At 42.4% G+C, this 20,376-nt stretch overlaps 1 protein-coding gene across 5 annotated transcripts in view; it reads right to left on the bottom strand.

Annotated features, from left to right (window-relative positions):
- Positions 1 to 20,373, bottom strand: part of DROSHA (drosha ribonuclease III) — a 123,092-nt gene extending 102,719 nt beyond the window's left edge. For 2 of the 5 annotated variants that reach the window (XM_019982966.2, XM_019982967.2), the window contains exons 1-5: positions 20,220 to 20,371; positions 15,284 to 15,349; positions 13,206 to 14,045; positions 9,167 to 9,259; positions 2,826 to 3,057 (exon numbers count right to left, since the gene is read on the bottom strand). In XM_019982966.2, the coding sequence (XP_019838525.1) occupies positions 2,826 to 3,057; positions 9,167 to 9,259; positions 13,206 to 14,045; positions 15,284 to 15,300 (1,182 nt within the window). In that variant the 5' untranslated portion in view covers positions 15,301 to 15,349; positions 20,220 to 20,371. Of the gene's footprint in view, positions 1 to 2,825; positions 3,058 to 3,288; positions 3,400 to 9,166; positions 9,260 to 13,205; positions 14,046 to 15,283; positions 15,350 to 19,002; positions 19,131 to 20,219 lie in introns of all 5 variants that reach the window. The other 3 variants (XM_070774805.1, XM_070774803.1, XM_070774804.1) reach the window with 3 other exon arrangements.
- Between the last annotated feature and the right edge of the window lie 3 nt (positions 20,374 to 20,376).

Genomic DNA, 20,376 nt, shown 5'->3' with positions numbered 1-20,376 from the left:
ATGATGCTCTCAGGTAAGTGCACTTTGCCAACCCTTAGAAATGTTAGAAATCTTCATCTATGCCCTTCTGATACAGCAACCAAAAAATCATAAACCCCTCAGAATTCATGACACCTGATACCCTCCTAGAGAACATATACGCCTCCCCTACTGAAATTCACTGGTGGTGTATATTCCCCATTAACCCAGTGACCCACAAACCACACATGCACCCCATAAACACACGGACACACACACACACACTCTTTACAAACACAGGGTTCTGCAATACATTCCTGGAGGAAGTTGCTCACTTTCCCTTACTCTCCTCCCAGGTTGAAAATCACTTTAAACACCCACCTAAAATGTACATTTGACATTTTCAAAAGGCACCTTTCCAACATAAAATGAATATTCAATCATGAAATCTGCAGTTATTCCCAAGAGAGGGTGCCTGCTTTCCTCAGCCCCACCTCATTACTGACACTGGTGATGCCGGAGTGGCTGTGACACTTAGGCTCTCTCTGCAGCAGCAGTGCACAAACAGAAGCCAATGTTGGCCTTCTGGTTTATCAGCCTTCCTTGTACCCTGGAGTTTTAACACACCCACAAAAAAGGTGAGGAAAAGCAAAAGCTCTGCTGTTCAAATGCTCTGAACCTCAGTGCCTTCAACATTATTTCAAGAGTAATGATACCCACGGGGAGCCATTCTCCCCTTCCCCCTTGCTCACAGAACTGGGATTCCCTTCAGGTTTGGGGCGGAGAACCCGGGATCTCAGAAGCCAGTCCCCCTACGCCACAGATGTCTCTGTCCTAATCCCTGGAAAGTGAACATGCCACCTTTCAGTGCAGAAAGAACTCTGCAGAAGCAATTAAGGCTACAGAATTTGAGGTGGGGTTATCTGGGTGGACACAACTGAACACAGGTCTTTAAAAGTGGAGAGGCTCTCACAACAGCAGTCAGAGGTGCAACAGAAGAAGAGGCAAGAGATCTTTAAAGCACAAGAGGGACTCGACCCACACTGCTGGCTCTGAAGATGAAGGAAGGGGTCCATGGGCCAAGGAATGCACACGGGCTCCAGAAGCTGGGAACAGCCCACACCTGCCAGACAGCAAGGAGACAAGGGCCTCCATCCCACAGCCATAAGGAACTGAACTCTGCCAACAACCTGAATGAGCAAGAAAACAGTTTGTCAACAGAAAGGAGAGCAGTCCTGCCAGTATCTCGATTTAGCCAGGGAGACCCAAGTTTGACTTCCGATCTACAGAACTGGGAGTTAATAAATGTGCGGTATTTTAAGCCATGAATGAAGTCTGTGGAGATGGGTTATGGCAGAGATGGAAAATTAATCCATTAAACACAATTCTGGACGAAGGGATGAAAGAAGAGATCCCTGGGCACCCTGGGCTCCACCCAGTACTGCCCTCTGCATCTGTATCTGGGCAGAGGTGTGTACGGACATGATGCCTGGGGCTCCTGTGGGCATCCTGCAACTGTGATGGGCCCTCTGAAAGACAGCGATACCCACCTACGGCCCTGCCATCACTAAGGCACTAAATACACACCAGCCACCACCTCCCTCCAGATGGCTTGTCGAGGAAAACAAACCCAGCAAGCTTAAACCACGATCAGTTAAGTACTCTCATTTACAACAACATTCTGAAGTAACAGATGCCTTCTTTCCAGAGATGTTTTAAGAATTCAGGGAGGTAATCTGAGACACGTGGGGCAGTTTCACAAATAGGGCTCCACGTGTGAGCTTCTCCTTGCCTGTGTCACCTGAACCAGGACTTAAAACCCTGCTTTTCTTTATCAAGTAAAATATCATGCCACCAAGAGAGACCTCTCAAACCTTTTTGTCAAGAGACAACAGTCTCCTCTCAAGCTCACCATAGGTAAGGGCCCAGTCCAAGTCGAAGATGTTTTTACAAAACTCCAAACAACAGAATGCTCTCTTATCTATCCCACCCACTAAATCTAACATCTCCAGGCTCTTCTGTCCTAAATCTGTAGGTATCCCTTCCTTCACTCATTCATTTCATCAGTGAACATGACTGTGTGTCCATTCTATGGCAAATACACCTAACTTAATGGGGATGGAGGCATAGTGCCTGTTAGGGGAGAGAGAAAAAAAAAAGAAAGGGAGAGTGACGGAAAATAAAATGGAGATGGAAGAAGGAGGAGAAGCAAGCACACAGAGGTCATGGGGCCCCCAAGGCAATGAGGCACAGCTGCTGAGCCCCAGGAGCCCCATCGTGAACAGCACGTGTGCTGACTCTCCTGAGAGCCCATCCAAGGTGACGACGCCGCGACTCCACAAAACCAGCAACCAGCACAGGAAACCTGCTATGGGGACCTTTGGTCACGGGCAGACTTGCAAGAGACAAACTCAATTTTCCCTTGTTTCTCGTTTTGAGGGAAACACACACACACGCATACAGATGTATACCACAGGATGTATAACATAGCTATGAGTGAGAGCTTACAAGACCACCAGCATCAAGGCTAGCAGTGGCATCAAAAATCAGAATGAAGAGACCCTTCCATACACCTGCAGCACTCTTGCCTTTTGTAAAGCAGCTTTTGTCTACAGCAGCGGTTCTCAACCAGGGGGAGGGACGTTCTCTCACCCCTCAGGGGACACTGGGCAATGTCAGAAGACAGCCTCGGTTATCACAGCCATGAGGGTGCTACTGGCATCCAGCGCACAGAGCCCAGAGATGCTGCTCGACATCCAACCAGGCACCGGGCAGGCCCCGCCACAGGGAACTATCCAGCCCCAGACGCCAAAAGCGCTGAGCTTGAGGAGCTCTGGTCCGTAGCTTCTCTCCTACCACAGACCTACCACCTGATCCATGGGGTCACTGGAGTAGTAGTTTTCTGAGTGGGTGCAGCGAATCCACACAGGCTTAAGGAGTTCTTCTTCCTCCTCCTCATTTTTGTCAGGCAGCCCCTCCTCTGGCTCCTTTTCCTTGATGGAGGTATAATTCTTCTCTTTGCCAGAGCCCGGGATGTCACTCCATCTGTCTTTTTCTTCCTCCCAGCGAGCTCTCTTCTTCTCCCTGCTTGGGGAGCGACTTCAAAAGGGGGCAGAGGGAGGCTATTAAAAATGTTCTTTCCTTGTAAAACTTTTCTATTTTACCTGTTTAGTTCATTTGTCACCTAAAAGAAAAACGTCATGCCAAACCACCATATTCGTTTGTATGAAAAACCAGTGACCCCATGACACCAGTCTGCTGACATCAGAATCACCTGAAGTTATTTGTTTAAAAACACAAATTCCCAGGCCCTACCCCAGATCTACTTACTGATTCACAGTCTCCGGGGGTGGGGCCCAAGATTCTGTATTTTTAATAATCTCCCCAGGTGATTCTGGTGTGCATCCGGCAGGTTCAGGGGCAACCGGCAAACCATAACTCCTAGAATAGAAAGATCTCTAGGAAATACATGGACATCTCCATCTATAGACAATCTCAGCACTGAGCACACTAATTTTGAATTCTCCACATCTTGCTTTGCCAAGACAAAAAAAAAAAAGTCTTCACAAAACATGATCTCCACTTAGCCATAAATTTAGCCTGAGGACCAAAATCCAAGAGTGAACCAGTTATACCATCCCTCATCATTTCTCTGGAAACCCCTACTTGGGTATTACTGCTTAATGAACCACCAGTTTGCCTAACTCTGATCCCCACAAATACTAATAGTAACTCAATTAAAAAGGAAAAAAGCAATTCTATCTCCTTGAATCGCTGGAGCATGAAATTTGCAAAGGCTCAGCGTATGGACGTGCTTGGAGGGAAAAACCCAGAGGGTAGATTTTTAAATTAAGCCCAGGACATTTCAGTGGAACCGTACAGACTTGGAGAATCCAGCCAAGGAGAGAGACTGCTTTATTAGCGATGTGCTGCCAGCTCGGCAGCTCTACTAACAAAGTCACTCCTACCCAAGAAAGTTTACATCTGGGTCAAAGTCACCAGTAAGTTTCTCCATCAACTCTATCACTCATTTCTAATTTTATAGCAGGGAAAACCTAAGTGTAGGTGTGTATACATCAGGGGGGAAATAGTGGGTGATTAGAAGGATTATATATATTACTTATTGATGCAACTTCTAAATATTGCAGTGTACATCAAGAGGTTTGTTACCAGAAAAAAATATTTACTGTGATGTAAAATGTATATATGTTCACTGTAGAAAAATAAAACAAAAATCACCTGTAACACCACTCAGAGATAACAATTATATTTCACAAATATGTTAGAAGATATAGATATATAAACACAAGTTTCTAAAAACAGGAACTCTGTAGCCTGTTTTCCTCAACAAAGTGGTAAATCAGGAACATCATTCTACTTCAATACATCTACATCTGAACCATTTTTAATAATGCATATCATTCTTTTATATGTACATACCATAATCTGACAAATCTGATCATTGTCATTTAGGAGATTACCTTTCTTCCCCCACTGTAAACAATGCTACTGTAAATACACTTGTGTTCTTTGCAGACTTGTCATATTATTTCACACACAAAGAGAGTGTACTTTTCTAAAGGCTTCTCTACAGATAAGAATTACCAGTTTAGATTACCATCAAAACCGTATGTGATTTCCCATTTCCCCACATCCTGTCAACATGATTGTTTTTCATCTTTTCTATCCTTATAAAAAGAGCATCTCATTTAATTTGTCACTACTGAAATAACACGTTTCACATTCACTTCTTTTATTAATATGAACATGAATCAATACACCATGCCAATATTTTTAAAATTAGGATTACAGTCTTTTGACGATTTTTTATTTAAATTATCACCCATCTTCTGTCATATGTAATGTAACCTTTTTCAGTTTATTTTCCTTTTAATTCTATTTATAGCTACATCAGAGAAGGCAATGGCAACCCACTCCAGTACTCTTGGCCTGGAAAATCCCATGGACGGAGGAGCTTGGTAGGCTGCAGTCCATGGAGTCGCGAAGAGTCGGACATGACTGAAGCGACTTAGCAGCAGCAGCAGCAAAGCTACATACAATCTTTATATGGCCAAATGCAAAGATTGTTTGTTTCTATTTCCAGTCTTAGTGTTATGGCTGTAATCCTTTCCCATCGCATGGTTAAATAAATATATTTTTCAGTTACTTTTAACATTAATTTTTTTTACTCTATCTGTCCAAGATCTAAGGCAGAAATCTGAACCAATTTCTTTTCCATACAGTTTGCATTGTTTCCACATCAGTTTCTCCTCTGATTTGAAAAAACAACTTCATGATAGATGTAAACCTTTATATATACTTGAATGTTGTTCCAGATTGGTCTCATTGACCTATTTATATCCATACCAAACTGTGCATTATTTTTCTTCATTACACTCACTTCTATTCCCAAGAAAAATTTGAGTCCTAGTAAAGTTCTAAAAACAGTACCTCAACTGAACTTACATTAAAATTATAGATTTTTTGGAAGGCAGATATATTCACCACTATACCACCAACACTGCTAAAAACTACAAATATTTTGGAAGAACACTGGTATGTTTTTTAACCCTATCTTCCACTCCCACTACAGGAATTTAACATGCCCTCCATTCATTTACATCACCTTCCTCGTCATCTACTACACTTAATATCTTCCTATTGATCAATATATTTTTAAGTTTATTAAGAAATTTAACTTTTATTCATTTAAATTTTCTATTTATATTTTCTATTAGTAAGTAGGTATTCCTGGTATTCAGGGAAGGCTCTTAATTATGATATGTTTATTGTATACCTGTCAACTTCAGTGAGTTAATTCTAACATTTCTTGACTGATTCTCTTGAACTGTCCTGGTAATATCATTAGCTAATAATGGCAAATCCTGGCTCCCTGTGGGTGTGGTTTTATTTGTTTTTGTTTGTGGTCCTTCCTGAGAGCCTGACACTCTTGTAAGCACTCTGATACACTTAGTCCTGACAAGATTCCTGAGGCAGATATAAACATCCCCTAGACAGGAAACAGAATTAGAAATTCTGTTTCTCTCACAGAGCTAGCAAGTAATAGTTAAATGTTTATATGATTATTTGACACAGACATTTTGACATGTACTAAAAATCCCACCAAATGTTTTATTATTACCATTGAGAAACACAGGCAGAAGACAACCTTACTCCATCCACTTTAGGTTGGTGTCATAAATAATGGATGATCAGGGTTGTCTATTGTGAAAAACAATTAGTATTCTTTTTTTCTTCTTTCCTTTTTTTTAACACTTTGAGAGGGACATTTCAAAATAGGAGTAAAACATCACTTTAGGTGTCTCAGGCATTTCAAATTTCAAAATCCGAACTCAAAAATTTTGTTTAATAATATGCTATATTACGAACTATGATAATTTTTCCTGTTTTACAGTATTTATATCTATAACTTTTATTTTCTCATCTACTGCATTAGTTAGAACTCAAAGAATCCAAGTCTCTGCCTTCTCCACAAGTTACTGGGTACTGGAGAAGAAACAACTAAACCAAGAGGTTTCCAGCACTGAACATTAAAAACCAACCTCGGGTGGGCCCTCAACGAGTTCCACAAACACAGTATCTTAGCTTTTTTCCTATCCTTATCTCCTCCTCTTCTGCAGGCCCTTTCTCACTGAACAGACTCTTCCTAGTTGACCTCCTCTAATTCATGGCATTTAGCATTTCTAGCTAAGATCTCTTTTCTGAACCTTATACTTTTGTGTCCCACTAGGTACCACACAATTCCACCGAGCTGTCTAACAGATTTTCAAATTCTACTTGCCCAAAATTGAACTCATTCTTTTGCCTGTTTCTTAGTGTTTCCAGCCCTCCAAGGGGAACATCACATCTCAGGTGATGACCAAGTCCTACTGACTCTCCCACATCGATCTCTCTCAATCACCTCCAAATTTCCCCATCGTCATTGCCACAATGGGTCGGTCTAGCCACAATCATTTCTTTCCTGGATTGCTAACAAAAGCCTAAACTCCTTTCCCAACCTCCAAGTTTGACCCTCTGAGACCCCTTCTCCAATGCAGCCTTCACACCTGCTCTTTCTCTCCCCCTACCATTTGCCTTCCCTTAGGCATTCCTTGGAGAAGGCAATGGCATCCCACTCCAGTACTCTTGCCAGGAAAATCCCATGGACGGAGGAGCCTGGTAGGCTGTCTATGGGGTCGCTAAGAGTCAGACACGACTGAGCGACTTCACTTTCACTTTTCACTTTCATGCATTGAAGAAGAAAATGGCAACCCACTCCACTGTTCTTGCCTGGAGAATCCCAGGGACGGGGGAGCCTGGTGGGCTGCTGTCTATGGGGTCGCACAGAGTCGGACACGACTGAAGCGACTTAGCAGCAGCAGCAGGCGTTCCTACCCATACTCCAGGGAATCAGTACATTGTCAACTTCTCTATGACCACCCGAAACTGAGTTACTAACTACTGTGTTCCAGAAGCAGTATGTATTTGCTCTACCAAAGGCACGTCTCACAGCACTTAACTTTCTTATTCCTGGAAAGCAGGGACTCTTGTTAAAGACTATCATCATACCATATAATACCTGGGACACACAAGAATACAATGTTTGTCATTTGCGTGTTAAGACATACATCAGGTGACAGTGGTAGGAAATGGGGTCTCCTTGTCTTTTTTTCTAATATGTATGGGAAGGCCTATAAGGTTTCAACATTAAATTTGGCTCTTCTCAGATGGTATCAATCATGTTCATCACGAGATAATGTTCTCTATCAAGTTACAGAAGTCTGCTTATACTCCTACTTTACCAGTTTCTACTCATAATTGAATGCAACTTTAAACAGCTAATAGGCAAGTACTGAGATAACTCTAGAGATTCTGACACAAAGAATTACAGTTATAGATCTCCTAATACTAACCTCTCTACCCATGCAACCTTGGAATAAACCCTCAACTATTATAACACACAACTGAACACAACCTGCTCATATACTAATCAGTATTTTCATATCCATAGTCATAAAAGAAATTGTTTAGTGGTTTTCTTTTTATTGATGGTTTTGCCATTTGGATTTTCCTGATATCACAGCATGAGCTGAGCTTTCCTTCCATCTTCTTCAGTGTTCTAAAAACAGTTTCAAACTTTTTTGGAAGAGACACAAAGTCAACTTTTTCCCATAGGTATTGGCCTATTAACATTTTCTGCTCTAAGTGTAAGGTTTATAATTTTTGTTTTCATAGAAACAACCCATCACATCCAAGTTTTTAAATTTCTCAAATAAAACATCAGTACTTGTACCAACACACTATAATTTTTAAATCCCTTTCATTCCTATAATAATACATTCTTATACCTAATGGATATGTGCTTTTCTTTTCTTGATTTGCCACTTTTAAAATTGTACAGCCTTTCAAAGAAATCTTGCATTTATTTACAAATATTATTATGGCATTATAGTTCTTTTTCTAGTTTATTAATTTATTTTACCTTCAATACCTTTTTCTGCTTTTTTAGAGTCAATAATTAGATAATAATTATATATATAGTTACCATTTATTTGGCACTACTGGGCCAAGTCCTAAGTGTTTTATGTGTGTTATGACCCCTTGTCACTCAATAAGGCAAATATAACTGTCCTTATTTTAGACAAAGACACTGAGGCTTAAAAAAGTTCCTTTGCCCAATAATAAAATTGGGAAAATGAATAATTGACCCAAAATCTGTCAGATTATTGACAGTACTATTCTTAATTACCATTTATTAAGGCATGAATTTTTAGCTCTTGATATAGAATTGGTTACATCCTGTAAATTTTTATTTGCAACAATTTCAATGTCATATTTCCAAATAAGGTATTACTGTAGTTTTTCTTTTTTTTTTTTTTCTGAAACAAGTAAACTTAAGAGCATAATTATGAATTTTCAAGGTCTTCAAAAAAAAAAAACAAACCTTGAACTACTAATATAGTGTTTTACAGCAACTGAGGTCACAAAGTGGCCTAATTTGGGGGACTTTTTAATATTTTCCTTGTGCATCCTATATACATCTTGAAATAAAAGGTTTTTCAATAACTGGCTACTTTAGCTTTTCACAGTGTTCTTTGGACAGACGCTCAGGCTATTCTGAAGACCTGGCTGACACCCTGCAAAAGCACAAAATCTGAATTTCAGGAGATAATCCTATGACTTCTTCCAGTGTCAACTCCTTGCTTACCTTCCAGATCTCTTATACTCTTTTTTGTAGGACCTTTCCAGAGATGGTGATCTTCGGCTGTCCCGGTGCCTGTGTCTCTCCCGTTCCCGCTCTCTTAAAGGAATTAATACACAGAGCTGTTTTCAACAGAAAGACTCAAAAACACCATCTCTTTTCACTGAATTCATCTAAATAAAGGGACCTCACCTCACCTAAGTATTCTGCAGCACTATTCACTATGGGACATTTTTACTCACCCTTCATTTATTAGAGGTTAAAGGAGCATTTCACTTTATGCAAGTTAACTACCTTGGACATTTCTTGCTGTTTTCTTTAAAAAAAAAAAAAAGAAGAAGAAGTCATACTTAATACTAAGCAATGAAGGGAATTTCATCATAATCTTCTCTTGAGACCTTCCAACCAGCCAAACGTTCTACAGGGAAAACTTCAAAGGATTCAACTGCCTATTGATTTCTGAAACACTCTTAATTTCATCCAACAAATAAATGCATATAGTAAAGATGAGGACAAAGGTCTATAATAAAAAGCTCTAAACTCATAGGTTATACACCTGAGGTATAGTTCTTAGTCATCACTAACTACCATGAGACTCTAGGTCACTTTAAGTGCTGTTTTCATCAGGGGGAAAAAAAAACTCTAAATAGAGACACTGAGTTTACTCAGTGTAAAACTAGAATTCAGGATTTTAAACCTTCCAATATAAAGCTGGAATTTAGTAATAATGATAGTAATAACTTATGAGCCTAATCAATACGCACAATGAGATCTGAAACAAAAATTGGAATCCCAGTGTGTTTACATTAGAACTAAATCTAAAGGAAATAAATACTAGGTCTTAGATTGGGGCAAAAAAATACTGTATTAGCCTGAGTCCAGCAAGAAGATTACAAAAATGTCTAAACTCAAAAATAGCCACGCCCCCGCTTCCCGCCACCACTTCCACTTCGGGGGCACAGATTCAATCCCCAGTAGGGGAACTAAAATCCTATATGCCTGTCACATGGCGTGGATAAAAAAGAAATAATAATCCCCCACCTGTAACCAAATAGAAGAAATGTAAATTCACTGAAATCAAAACTTACAAAATTAATAAGAGATCTTAGATATTAACACAAAAATTGTTTTTCCACTTAAAAACCACCCCTTCCTCAAGAAAGACTCCTTTGAATAACACTTTTAACATATACTTAAGGCTCAGGTACACACCAGCTGTCCAAAGTAAAGTAGCCAGTGCTTGGCATTCCACATTCTTTATCTGATACACTTTTAAAATGACAGCTTACTTTTAGACAGCAAATCCCACCTAGTGAGTGGTATCACATAACAACAATATAATGTAATTTGTGATGGCATGGCGGCTAAAAAAAAACTGCCTCTATTTCCAAATAAAAACTCTATTTAAAGGATATTCCTAATTTTTCGTTTGTTTTTGTAACATCTAGGGGATAGGATTTTGTATTCAAGAGTGGCACCTCTCATTATGACTGCTACCTCCGAGTGGCTATGAACTGAAAAGACCAGTATAAATCACTGTAATACTATATGATGAACCCATTTAAAGCAAGAAAAACAATGCTTCAATTATTTTTCCAAAAATTCTTCCCAGTTTTGGGACCATGAAGATATTCCTTAGATACATAATAGCTCTCCAATGGCTCAACACGGTACTCAACAGGACAGGTATGGGGTTACAGTGCTGTAACACCGCTCAAGTGTGGGAAGCCACTGCCCTGCTCCTTACTGGCTGCCCCTGCAGCTCTTCCTTTTCCTAATCCCTGGAGGAACTTGGATCTTTCATGACAGCAAATGCATCCATCTACGTCTTCACAAATCTTCTCCAGAAATAGTCTGCCCTGAAATAATCTTGTAATCACTATTTACCCAGATTTCGGAGGAGGAGAAGAAAAGGAAAAACGAAATTTGAAAAAGTGTGGATGCACTTACCCCAAGAAGCCAGGGCAGAAGCAGCCAGAGGACAGACTGAAGAATTTGCATAAACTTCATCTAATCAAACGCACAACTTTGTGAACGTCTGGTTTTCTCCAGTGTACTTTTAGAAGTTATATACTAGCACTTCACAGGCTCCATGTTTGGTTCACAGAAGCATTCTATATAAGACAGAGGACTGACACTCTACTAAGACCCCTAGAGGGAACTGATTTTACTGCGGCTGTGACATTAAGGCCGCTCCAGAGCAAACACCCCCAAGTACATCATCATAAAACAACTCCAGGGTAAATAAAGGCCATGCAGAAAGATGAGCTAACTGCCTAAGATCCCCCACAGTAAAGGGGTTGTGGTTTAGGCTCATGGGGATTAAGGGTCATTTTTTCAGCATTTGATTTCACTTAGTGACAGGGATCCTCAGTTTATAGGACATTTGTGTTTCTTTAAGCTTAAGCCTGGATGGGAGAATTCAGGAATTTACAGCAGAACCCTAAAAACCACAGTACTCTCAAACAGAAAAAAAAAAAAAAGTCATCTAGAATGTTTAAGTTTGCAGCAACATGTTTCCCCAAAGACAGGTTTATTAACAATCACTTTAAGTGTGAAGAAAACTATCAAACTCTTTCGAGTTTAGATTTTCACCGTAAAGTTGTACAATAAACCCTCACAGGCCTCTGCCAACTAATCCATCACAAAGTTAAGAACAAAACTGACAAGGAACAGTAAGTCATGCTGAAAAGACTTTTCAAAATCTACCGACTCTAGTCAGCTTTAGCCCATCAGAATCAGTCACCCCTGCAGGAAACATGTCACTTCTTCTGCCTTCGACTAGGCATCAGAGAGAAGCAATAGTGTATTTTCCTTCCAAACCTTCCAAGGCCTGGAGGGCTTCCTTCTAAACCTTTAGGACTGAGAATGACTGTTAACATTTACTGGCAAAATGTTCGGTCAGAATCAAGCACGCAGCCATGAGAACAACATGGAAACCAAGAAGCACATTAATTCCATAGGAGTCAAGACTTACTCTCTGAAAATCCAAGTAACAAGGTTACCTGGTTTGGGGACCTCAAACTTTTCAGCACAGTTCCACAAGACAATGAAAGTGAGTGAACACACCACAGCAGCCAGAAAGAGAAGCACCATTACCAGCTTGACAAGTGGAAAACCAAAAATCTTCATTGATACAAACAGTTCACTGAAGGTACAAATAAATATTAGTAGAATGGATATGTGCACATTTTTATTTTTCCATTTAAACCAATGATTCTTAGATTTAGGGTAAGAGACTCATACAATCTCTTAAGAATCTGCTGTAAGCCACTGATTTACTTATAGAAAAAAATATATAGACATAAAATTTTACATTTAACTTCAGAGAATTTCTAGACACCCATCAATGAATGTCTGCTGGAAACCTTATTTCCTTGTAAATATAGATTTTTGGCCTTTTGGGTGGGGAAAAAAAAGAAATTTAATCTGAAGTGGATTAGTATGTTCTAAATGCAATTTTATTTAGTATGCATACATTTCAATGCAACAAAATCAAAAGCTATTTTGAAAATTGTAACTTTGATAATGTATACCTAATATTATTTCATTTTATAAAGAAACAGAGCAAGAAAGCAAAAACATAAGATAAACTTACATTTATCCTAAAAATCAGGAAGCAAGTTCAGCTTGTTAACTAGTTGGATTCCTGACTGATAACAGCGGCCTGCAGACCACCAATTCCAAAAGAACCCACAGTGCAATAACCTGACAAGATGGTCTTACTGAACATAATTAAATACAACATCCACACAAACAACTACAGGATCTTTTATTGATCATCATTAAAATGCCAGCTGTATTCGTATAGTAATTGGCTTACATTCATTGAAATGAATCTATGTTGCTAATTTGGGGATGCTTTTCAAAGTGGCTTTCTCCTGAGGTCAACTTCCTTCCTCATTAGTTGTCTCTCCCTCTTTAATAAAACAGCCCTTTCCTTTTATAAACCGAAATGCACGGCTGGACCTTTTTGGTCTGGTTTGCTGAGCCGCCTGTGTCAGGATCTCTGCAACTTCTCTAAAAAACCATAGGTGCGCTTTACCTGCTCCGCTCGTAGCTCCGGTGGCGGGAGGGCGTGCGCCCCCGCTCGTGATCGGACCTGTAGCGGCTGTCCTGCCTTCTCCGGTCGGGGCTCCGGCCTCGCTCCCGGCGCTCCAGGGACCGATGCCGTTCGCCCCTCCCGTGACTGTGGTCCCGGTGCCTGTGGTCGTCGTAATGCTTTAGCCTTTCTGGGGACCGCCTCTCACTGGGAGCCTTGGGGAGCGGGTACGGAGGGAGGTGCCTGAAGTGAGGACTACTGCTGTTACTAGCACTGGGCGGGAAGGAACTGGGGCTATTCTGGAAGCTATTGAAGTTGGGGGGTGGGAAACTGTGGTGCGAGTACCCGGGTGGGTACTGGTAATTGACCTGCTGCGGAACGACGGGAGGCGGCGGCGGATGCGGCAGGGATGGCGGCGGCATCATGAAGGGGAAGGCGCCTTGGCCAGGAGGCGCTCCGGGGACTGGGGGGTTATTGGGACAGGGTAGCGGAGGCGGCATGGGAGGGAAACAGGGGGGCACGGGGAAGGGGGGCCTCATCTGGTGGTTGGGGAACGGGGGCCGGATCGGGCAGGGGGGTAGGGGGCCTTGCGCTGAAGGAGGCATGGGCGGAGGGAAGGGTACAAAGTCTGGTCTTGGAGGCAGAAAATTGGGGGCCGGAGAGTTGGAGAACGTGGTGGAAGGGGCGCTGGGAGGTTCGTATTGGTATTGCACAGGAGGCTGCTGAGGGTGAAGCAGTCTCAGATTTTGGGGCCTGAAGGCTGGTGCGGAGGAGGGTCTGGCTCCATGTCCCCCTCGCCCTCGGGGACACCTGGGTCCTCCTGGGTGGAACGACATTCTGTGACTTTGGTGGAGGAAAGAAAAAGAGAAGAGAAAAACTCACTGTGTAAACAGCTTTCACCAATACCTGACCACCCCTTAGGCTGCTGGAATATTCCACCCATCTAATACTGAGTTCTCTGTACTATATGAAACTCCTCAGGGCCAATAAACTCCTCTTCCCAGGTCTCAGCCACTCAACCAAAGCCATGGTCAGTCCCTGGACCCTGTGGCTTCCTAAAGAGGCTCCACTTCCAGCATGACGAGGTCACATCCCAGTGTTCAACCATCTGCTGTGGTGTACTTTTTCAAGTTCCCCCCAACCTATGTCATCCTGTCCACACACAGCATGTTTCTACACATACACTTAGTATCATCCTGCCACATGTTCCTCCCCACTCAGCAGACTCACAAATTCAACTCAACATGTCCTAAAATGAGTCAATAACCTTGCCCTCCAAGAGAATACCACCAGCTCCTTTTTTAGTGTTTCCCATCTCAATGCATGCATGCATGCTAAGTCCCTTGAGTCGTGTCAAACCCTTTGTGACCCTCTGGACTGTAGCCCACCAGGCTCCTCTGTCCGTGGGATTTTTCCAGGCAAGAATACTATGGTGGGTTTCCATGCCCTCCTTCAGGGGATCATCCCAACCCAAGGATTGAGCCCGTGTTTCTCATGTCTCCTGCACTGGCAGGCGGGTTCTTTACCACTTGCGCCACTTGAGAAGTCCCTTCCTGTCTCAATAGATGAGACCATTCATCGGTCTTCAAGTCATACACCAGGGAATTACCTGACAACTTCTCCTCCCTTAACCCTTCTAGTTAAAAATTTATGCTCAAACACCTGTATCATTTCAGCCTCATAGATACTTGAGTCCATCCATTCCACACCATCCTCTCCTGCCTCGCTACTACAGTAATACCCTGGCAGGCCTTTCTACAACCAATGTCACCACCCCTAAGGTACCCTGCTCTCACACACTCTGTGGTTCTTTTTGACAGGTCCTACAATGATTACAGGTCACCAGCTCATTACCTCATTTCATCTTTGATGTCCACCTGACCTCAGAATTGCCAGTGCCATCAGAGCAGGAATCCAGGATGGCTCCTTAAATGCTCTGGTCTGGATTCCCAGCTATGGATACGGCCTATGTTAACACACGCCCTCCACCTCACAGATCTAAACCCTCCCCACCCCAGATGGCCAGTATTTGTTCCTCCCTGGTCGCCCAAAACGATTGCCATTACTATCAGACCACTCACCATGCACTGCCTTGCATCGTGACGTACTATTTGAATATGTCACATTTTCCACAGAGAATATAAACTCTAGAGAACAGAGAGAACAAATAGATATAACAATGTTTCCCAAACTGCTCATGCTAGAAAATATTTCTGTGATTATCTTAACATTGATTTTGCATGCTCCAATGCAGTTAGCATACTAATAAAAATAAGAGCATGCTGAACTGAATTAATGTTCACAACTAATTTTTAAGATGTCCTAAGTACTTTGCCAACAAAGGTCCGTCTAGCCAAAGCTGTGGTTTTTCCAGTAGTCATGTAGGGATGTGAGAGCTGGACTACAAAGAAAGCTGAGCACCAAAGAATTGATGCTTTTGAACTGTGGTGTTGGAGAAGACTCGAGAATCCCTTGGACTGCAAGGAGATCCAACTAGTCAATCCTAAAGGAAATCAGTCCTGAATATTCATTGGAAGGACTGATGCTGAAGCCAAAACTCCAATACTTTGGACACCTGATGTGAAGAACTAACTCATGGGAACATGCCCTGATGCTGGGAAAGATTGAAGATGGGAGGAGAAGGGATGACAGACGATGAGATGGTTGGATGGCGACATCGACTCGATGGACATGAGTCTGAGCAAGCTCCAAGAGCTGGTGATGGACAAAGAAGCCTGGTGTGTTACAGTCCATGGGGTCGCAAAGAGTCCGACACAACTGAGCAACTGAACTGAACTGAAGTACTTGTCTCTCTGATTCAAACAATCAGTAGCTTAAAAGACCGGAAACTTAGGCATATTCCACCTCTAATCAGCTAAAAGATCAGGGAGGGAAAAATCATTTCTGCTCTCCCACTCCACATTCTTTCTCCCTCAGTGAGACTAGCATTTAGATTCAAACTTAACTATAATCTGGTCAACATAACAGTTTTCTTTGATTCTCATTCTCAGTCCTCCCCATTGAACAATGTTATGAAGAGGAACAGCTTTCCAAATATGAGGCTTCAGCAAAATGTTTTAAAAACCCAAACAAACATTAACTGCAGAAAGTTTCCATTTAGAAGCATCTTCCTAAAGTCTTTCTAACCAAAAGTTTTACCAACAGGCTTAAGGCAGATTTTCAAATGGCTCATGAAAATAGTTTCAGATTATTTAGCTTTATCAATCACTATATTTAATAGAAAGTACACACCAAATAATATCTCATTAATGATTACCAAGGGAACATTTCATGCAAAGATGGGCACAATAAAGGACAGAAATGGTTATGTACCTAACAGAAGCAGAAGAGATTAAGAAGAGGTGGCAAGAATACACAGAAGAACTATACAAAAAAGATCTTCATGACCATGATGGTGTGATCACTCACCTAGAGCCAGACATCCTGGAATATGAAGTCAAATGGGCCTTAGGAAGCATCACTATGAACAAAGCTAGTGGAGGTGATGGAATTCCAGCTGAGCTATTTCAAATCCTGAAAGATGATGTTGTGAAATTGCTGCACTGAATATGCCAGCAAATTTGGAAAACTCACCAGTGGCCATAAGGCTGGAAAAGGTCAGTTTTCATTCCAATCCCAAAGAAAGGCAATGCCTAAGAATGTTCAAACTACCACACAATTGCACTCTTCTCACACGCTAGCAAAGTAATGCTCAAAATTCTCCAAGGCAGGCTTCAACAGTATGTGAACCGAGAACTTCCAAATGTTCAAACTGGATTTAGAAAAGGCAGAAGAACCAGAGATCAAATTTGCAGCATCCGCTGGATCATAGAAAAAGCAAGAGAATTCCAGAAAAACATCTACTTCTGCTTTACTGACTTGCCAAAGCCTTTGACTGTGTGGATCACAACAAACTATGGAAAATTCTTCAAGAGGGAATATCAGACCAACTGACTTGCCTCCTGAGAAATCTGTAGGCAGGTCAAGAAGCAACAGTCAGAACCAGACATGGAACAACAGACTGGTTCCAAATTGTGAAAGGAGTACATCAAGGCTGTATATTGTCACCCTGCTTATTTAACTTCTATGCAGAGTAAATCATGCAAAATGCCGGGTTGGATGAAGCACAAGCTGGAATCAAGACTGCCAGGAGAAATATCAATAACCTCAAATATGCAGATGACACCACCCTTATGGCAGAAAGCAGAGAGGAACTAAAGAGCCTCTTGATGAAAGTGAAAGAGGAGAGTGAAAAAGCTGGCTTAAAACTCAACATTCAAAAAACTAAGATCATGGCATCCGGTCCCATCACTTCATGGCAAATAGATGGGGAAACAGTGGAAACAGTGAGACTTTACTTTTTGGGGCTCCAAAATCACTTCAGATGGTGACTGCAAACATGAAAATCAAAAGACACTTGCTCCCTGGAAGAAAAGCTATGATCAACCTAGACAACATATTAAAAAGCAGAGACATTACTTTGCTGACAAAAGTCTATCTAGTCAAAGCTACAGTTTTTCCAGTAGTCATATATGGATGTGAGAGTTGGACCATAAAGCTGAGTACTGAAGAACTGATGCTTTTGAACTGTGGTGTTGGAGAAGACTCTTGAGAGTCCCTTGGACTGCAAGGAGATCCAGCCAGTCCATCCTAAAGGAAATACATCCTGAATGTTCATTGGAAGGACTGATGCTGAAGCTGAAACTCCCAATACTTTGGCCACTTGATGGGAAGAACTGACTCACTGGAAGAGACCCTGATGCTGGGAAAGACTGAAGGTGGGAGAAGAAGGGGACAATAGAGGATGAGATGGTTGGATGGCATCACACACTCGATGGACATGAGATTTTGAGCAAGCTCTGGGAATTGGTGATGGACAGAGAAGCCTGGCCTATTGCAGTCCATGGAGTGGCAAAGAGTTGTACACAACTGAGCGACTGAACTGAATGATTGTCATTCAGTTCAAGACCCTCATGATAAACCTGGGGCCTAGACAGCCCATCCTGTCACCACAAGCTACTCAGGGCCAAAAGAATCAAGCTCAAACTCCATGCTTGGCATTTAAGGCCCTCTGCAATCTGGACCCAGCTTCTTCCAGGCTAATCCTCCATTAACTTCCCCATGAAGTGCCTATCATCCTGCATGTGTGCTAAGTCGTTTCAGTCATATCCACTCTTTGCGACCCTATGGATTGTGGCCCACCAGGCTCCCCTGTCCATGGGATTCTCCAGGCAAGAACACTGGAGTGGGTTGCCAGGCCCTCCTCCAGGGGACCTTCCCAACCCAGAAATCGAACCCTCCTCTCATTATGTCTCCTGCACTGGCAGGCAAGTTCTTTACCACTAGGGCCACCTGGGAGGCTCTCCTATCACTTTGCTGCTGCTGCTGCTAAGTCGCTTCAGTCGTGACCAACTCTGTGCGACCCCATAGACGGCAGCCCACCAGGCTCTCCCGTCCCTGGGATTCTCCAGGCAAGAACACTGGAGTGGGTTGCCATTTCCTTCTCCAATGCATGAAAGTGAAAAGTGAAAGTGAAGTCGCTCAGTCGTGTCTAACTCTTAGTGACCCCATGGGTGCTCCCAGTTCCTAACATATGAAGTACTATCATCCAGCTTATTCTTTACTCCTGGTCTTCTAAAACCCCTCCCTTTGACTTTGCCCATTGAAGTTTTAACCCATCTACTCATGTCAAATGCCACATCTTCTGTGCTGCCTATCTTGGTTCCCTTTAGGAAGTAATCCCATTCCCTCAAGACTTCCGTTGCTCTTAGTCTGTACTTACTTCTTTTACAGCACTTACCAGAGACTGCCTCATATAATAATCATGTGTGTATATGTCTTAACTCCTCCACTAGGTTATTAGTTCCTTGATGAATTGGGTTGGCTCATAATCATTTCTGTATCCTTCACAGCCCCTGGCAGAACATCCTGCACAGAGTAGGTGATCAGTAAGTATTTACTGGCTCACCAGTTATGTATGTTTCTATCTTGCTACTGGACATTTCCCTACTGAATATATCCACAACAGGTTTGCATTACCAAAACCAGATAGAAAGCAGGCCTTTTCACTGATTCATGCAACATTTAATGAGCCTAGACAGGTGGGGCATGGTCACAGGCCCTGATCAAAGGTGAGTAAGGCACATAGTAAGCAGGGCTCCTGAAGCCCAGAATCCATATGCAGATACGGATTTTTTTTTTAATTACTTAATGTGATAAACACAAGAAAAGAGGTATGCACAGAGTCCAGGGGAAACACAAAAGGAGTGTACTGAATCTAGAGGTGGACGAGAGTCAGGATCACCAATACTCCTGTATCGTGTGTTCACTGTTGTTGAACATTCACTATTAGATCCTCATGGATATTTCTAGAAATAGAATATCTGAAAACACTGATTATGAAACTGACCTATTAAAGGCACAGTCAGGCTGTACTGTGGATGTGAACTTCAATTCAAAAGACAAGGAACTCACTGCAACTGGAAAAGTAATTATTTTCGGCGTCTGCCTCCTCCTAAGTTGCTGTTTGGAAGCAGGGAAACTGAGGGAGTCGTTTTGCACGGCTAACATGTGCAGGAACATCAGTCTTTGTAGAACGAGTTGCAAAGTGTGACTATATTTCTATTAACGCGTTCTTCCACCACCTGAATTCCCAGCCCGGTCACTTATGTCTGGCTGATCCGTAATTGCGTGCTTCCCTGTTTACATCTCCCACCAGATAGTGAGCCCCACGATGTAAACTTACAGTCTCACTACCCGCCCGAGATCCCGGCGGCCCCAGGCTTGGACCACGACATGCGCGCCACAATGAATGAACGGTCTCATTTTTCACTACTATTTATTTACAGGGCCCGGGCCTAGGGTCCCTTTTCTTTGCCCTTCGCTGCAGATCTGAAGAGGAGCTGCCGGCTCCTAACTCCCAGGCGCCTCTCACCCCAGCCCCAGACGCCAGCCCCGTTGAAATTCGGATACTTGGAAACACTCCCTCTTCCAACACCCACAAGCTGACCCTTTTACCTAGAAAAAGCTCTCGGGCTGCGAGGTCGCCGTTAGAGTAAAGCCAGACTTATAGAGTAGCCTCCAAGACCGTAGCACCGCCCGCGGCTCCGGAACAGGAAAGCAAGGGAATTAAAAAGCAAACCTGGGAAAGCCGGACCTGCAGGAGAAAAGCGCT

The sequence above is a fragment of the Bos indicus genome, chromosome 20 (genome assembly GCF_029378745.1).
Source record: "Bos indicus isolate NIAB-ARS_2022 breed Sahiwal x Tharparkar chromosome 20, NIAB-ARS_B.indTharparkar_mat_pri_1.0, whole genome shotgun sequence".
NCBI lineage: Eukaryota > Metazoa > Chordata > Mammalia > Artiodactyla > Bovidae > Bos > Bos indicus.
The sequence above is the reverse complement of the archived record's forward strand: the minus strand, read 5'-3'. Positions and strand labels throughout refer to the sequence as shown.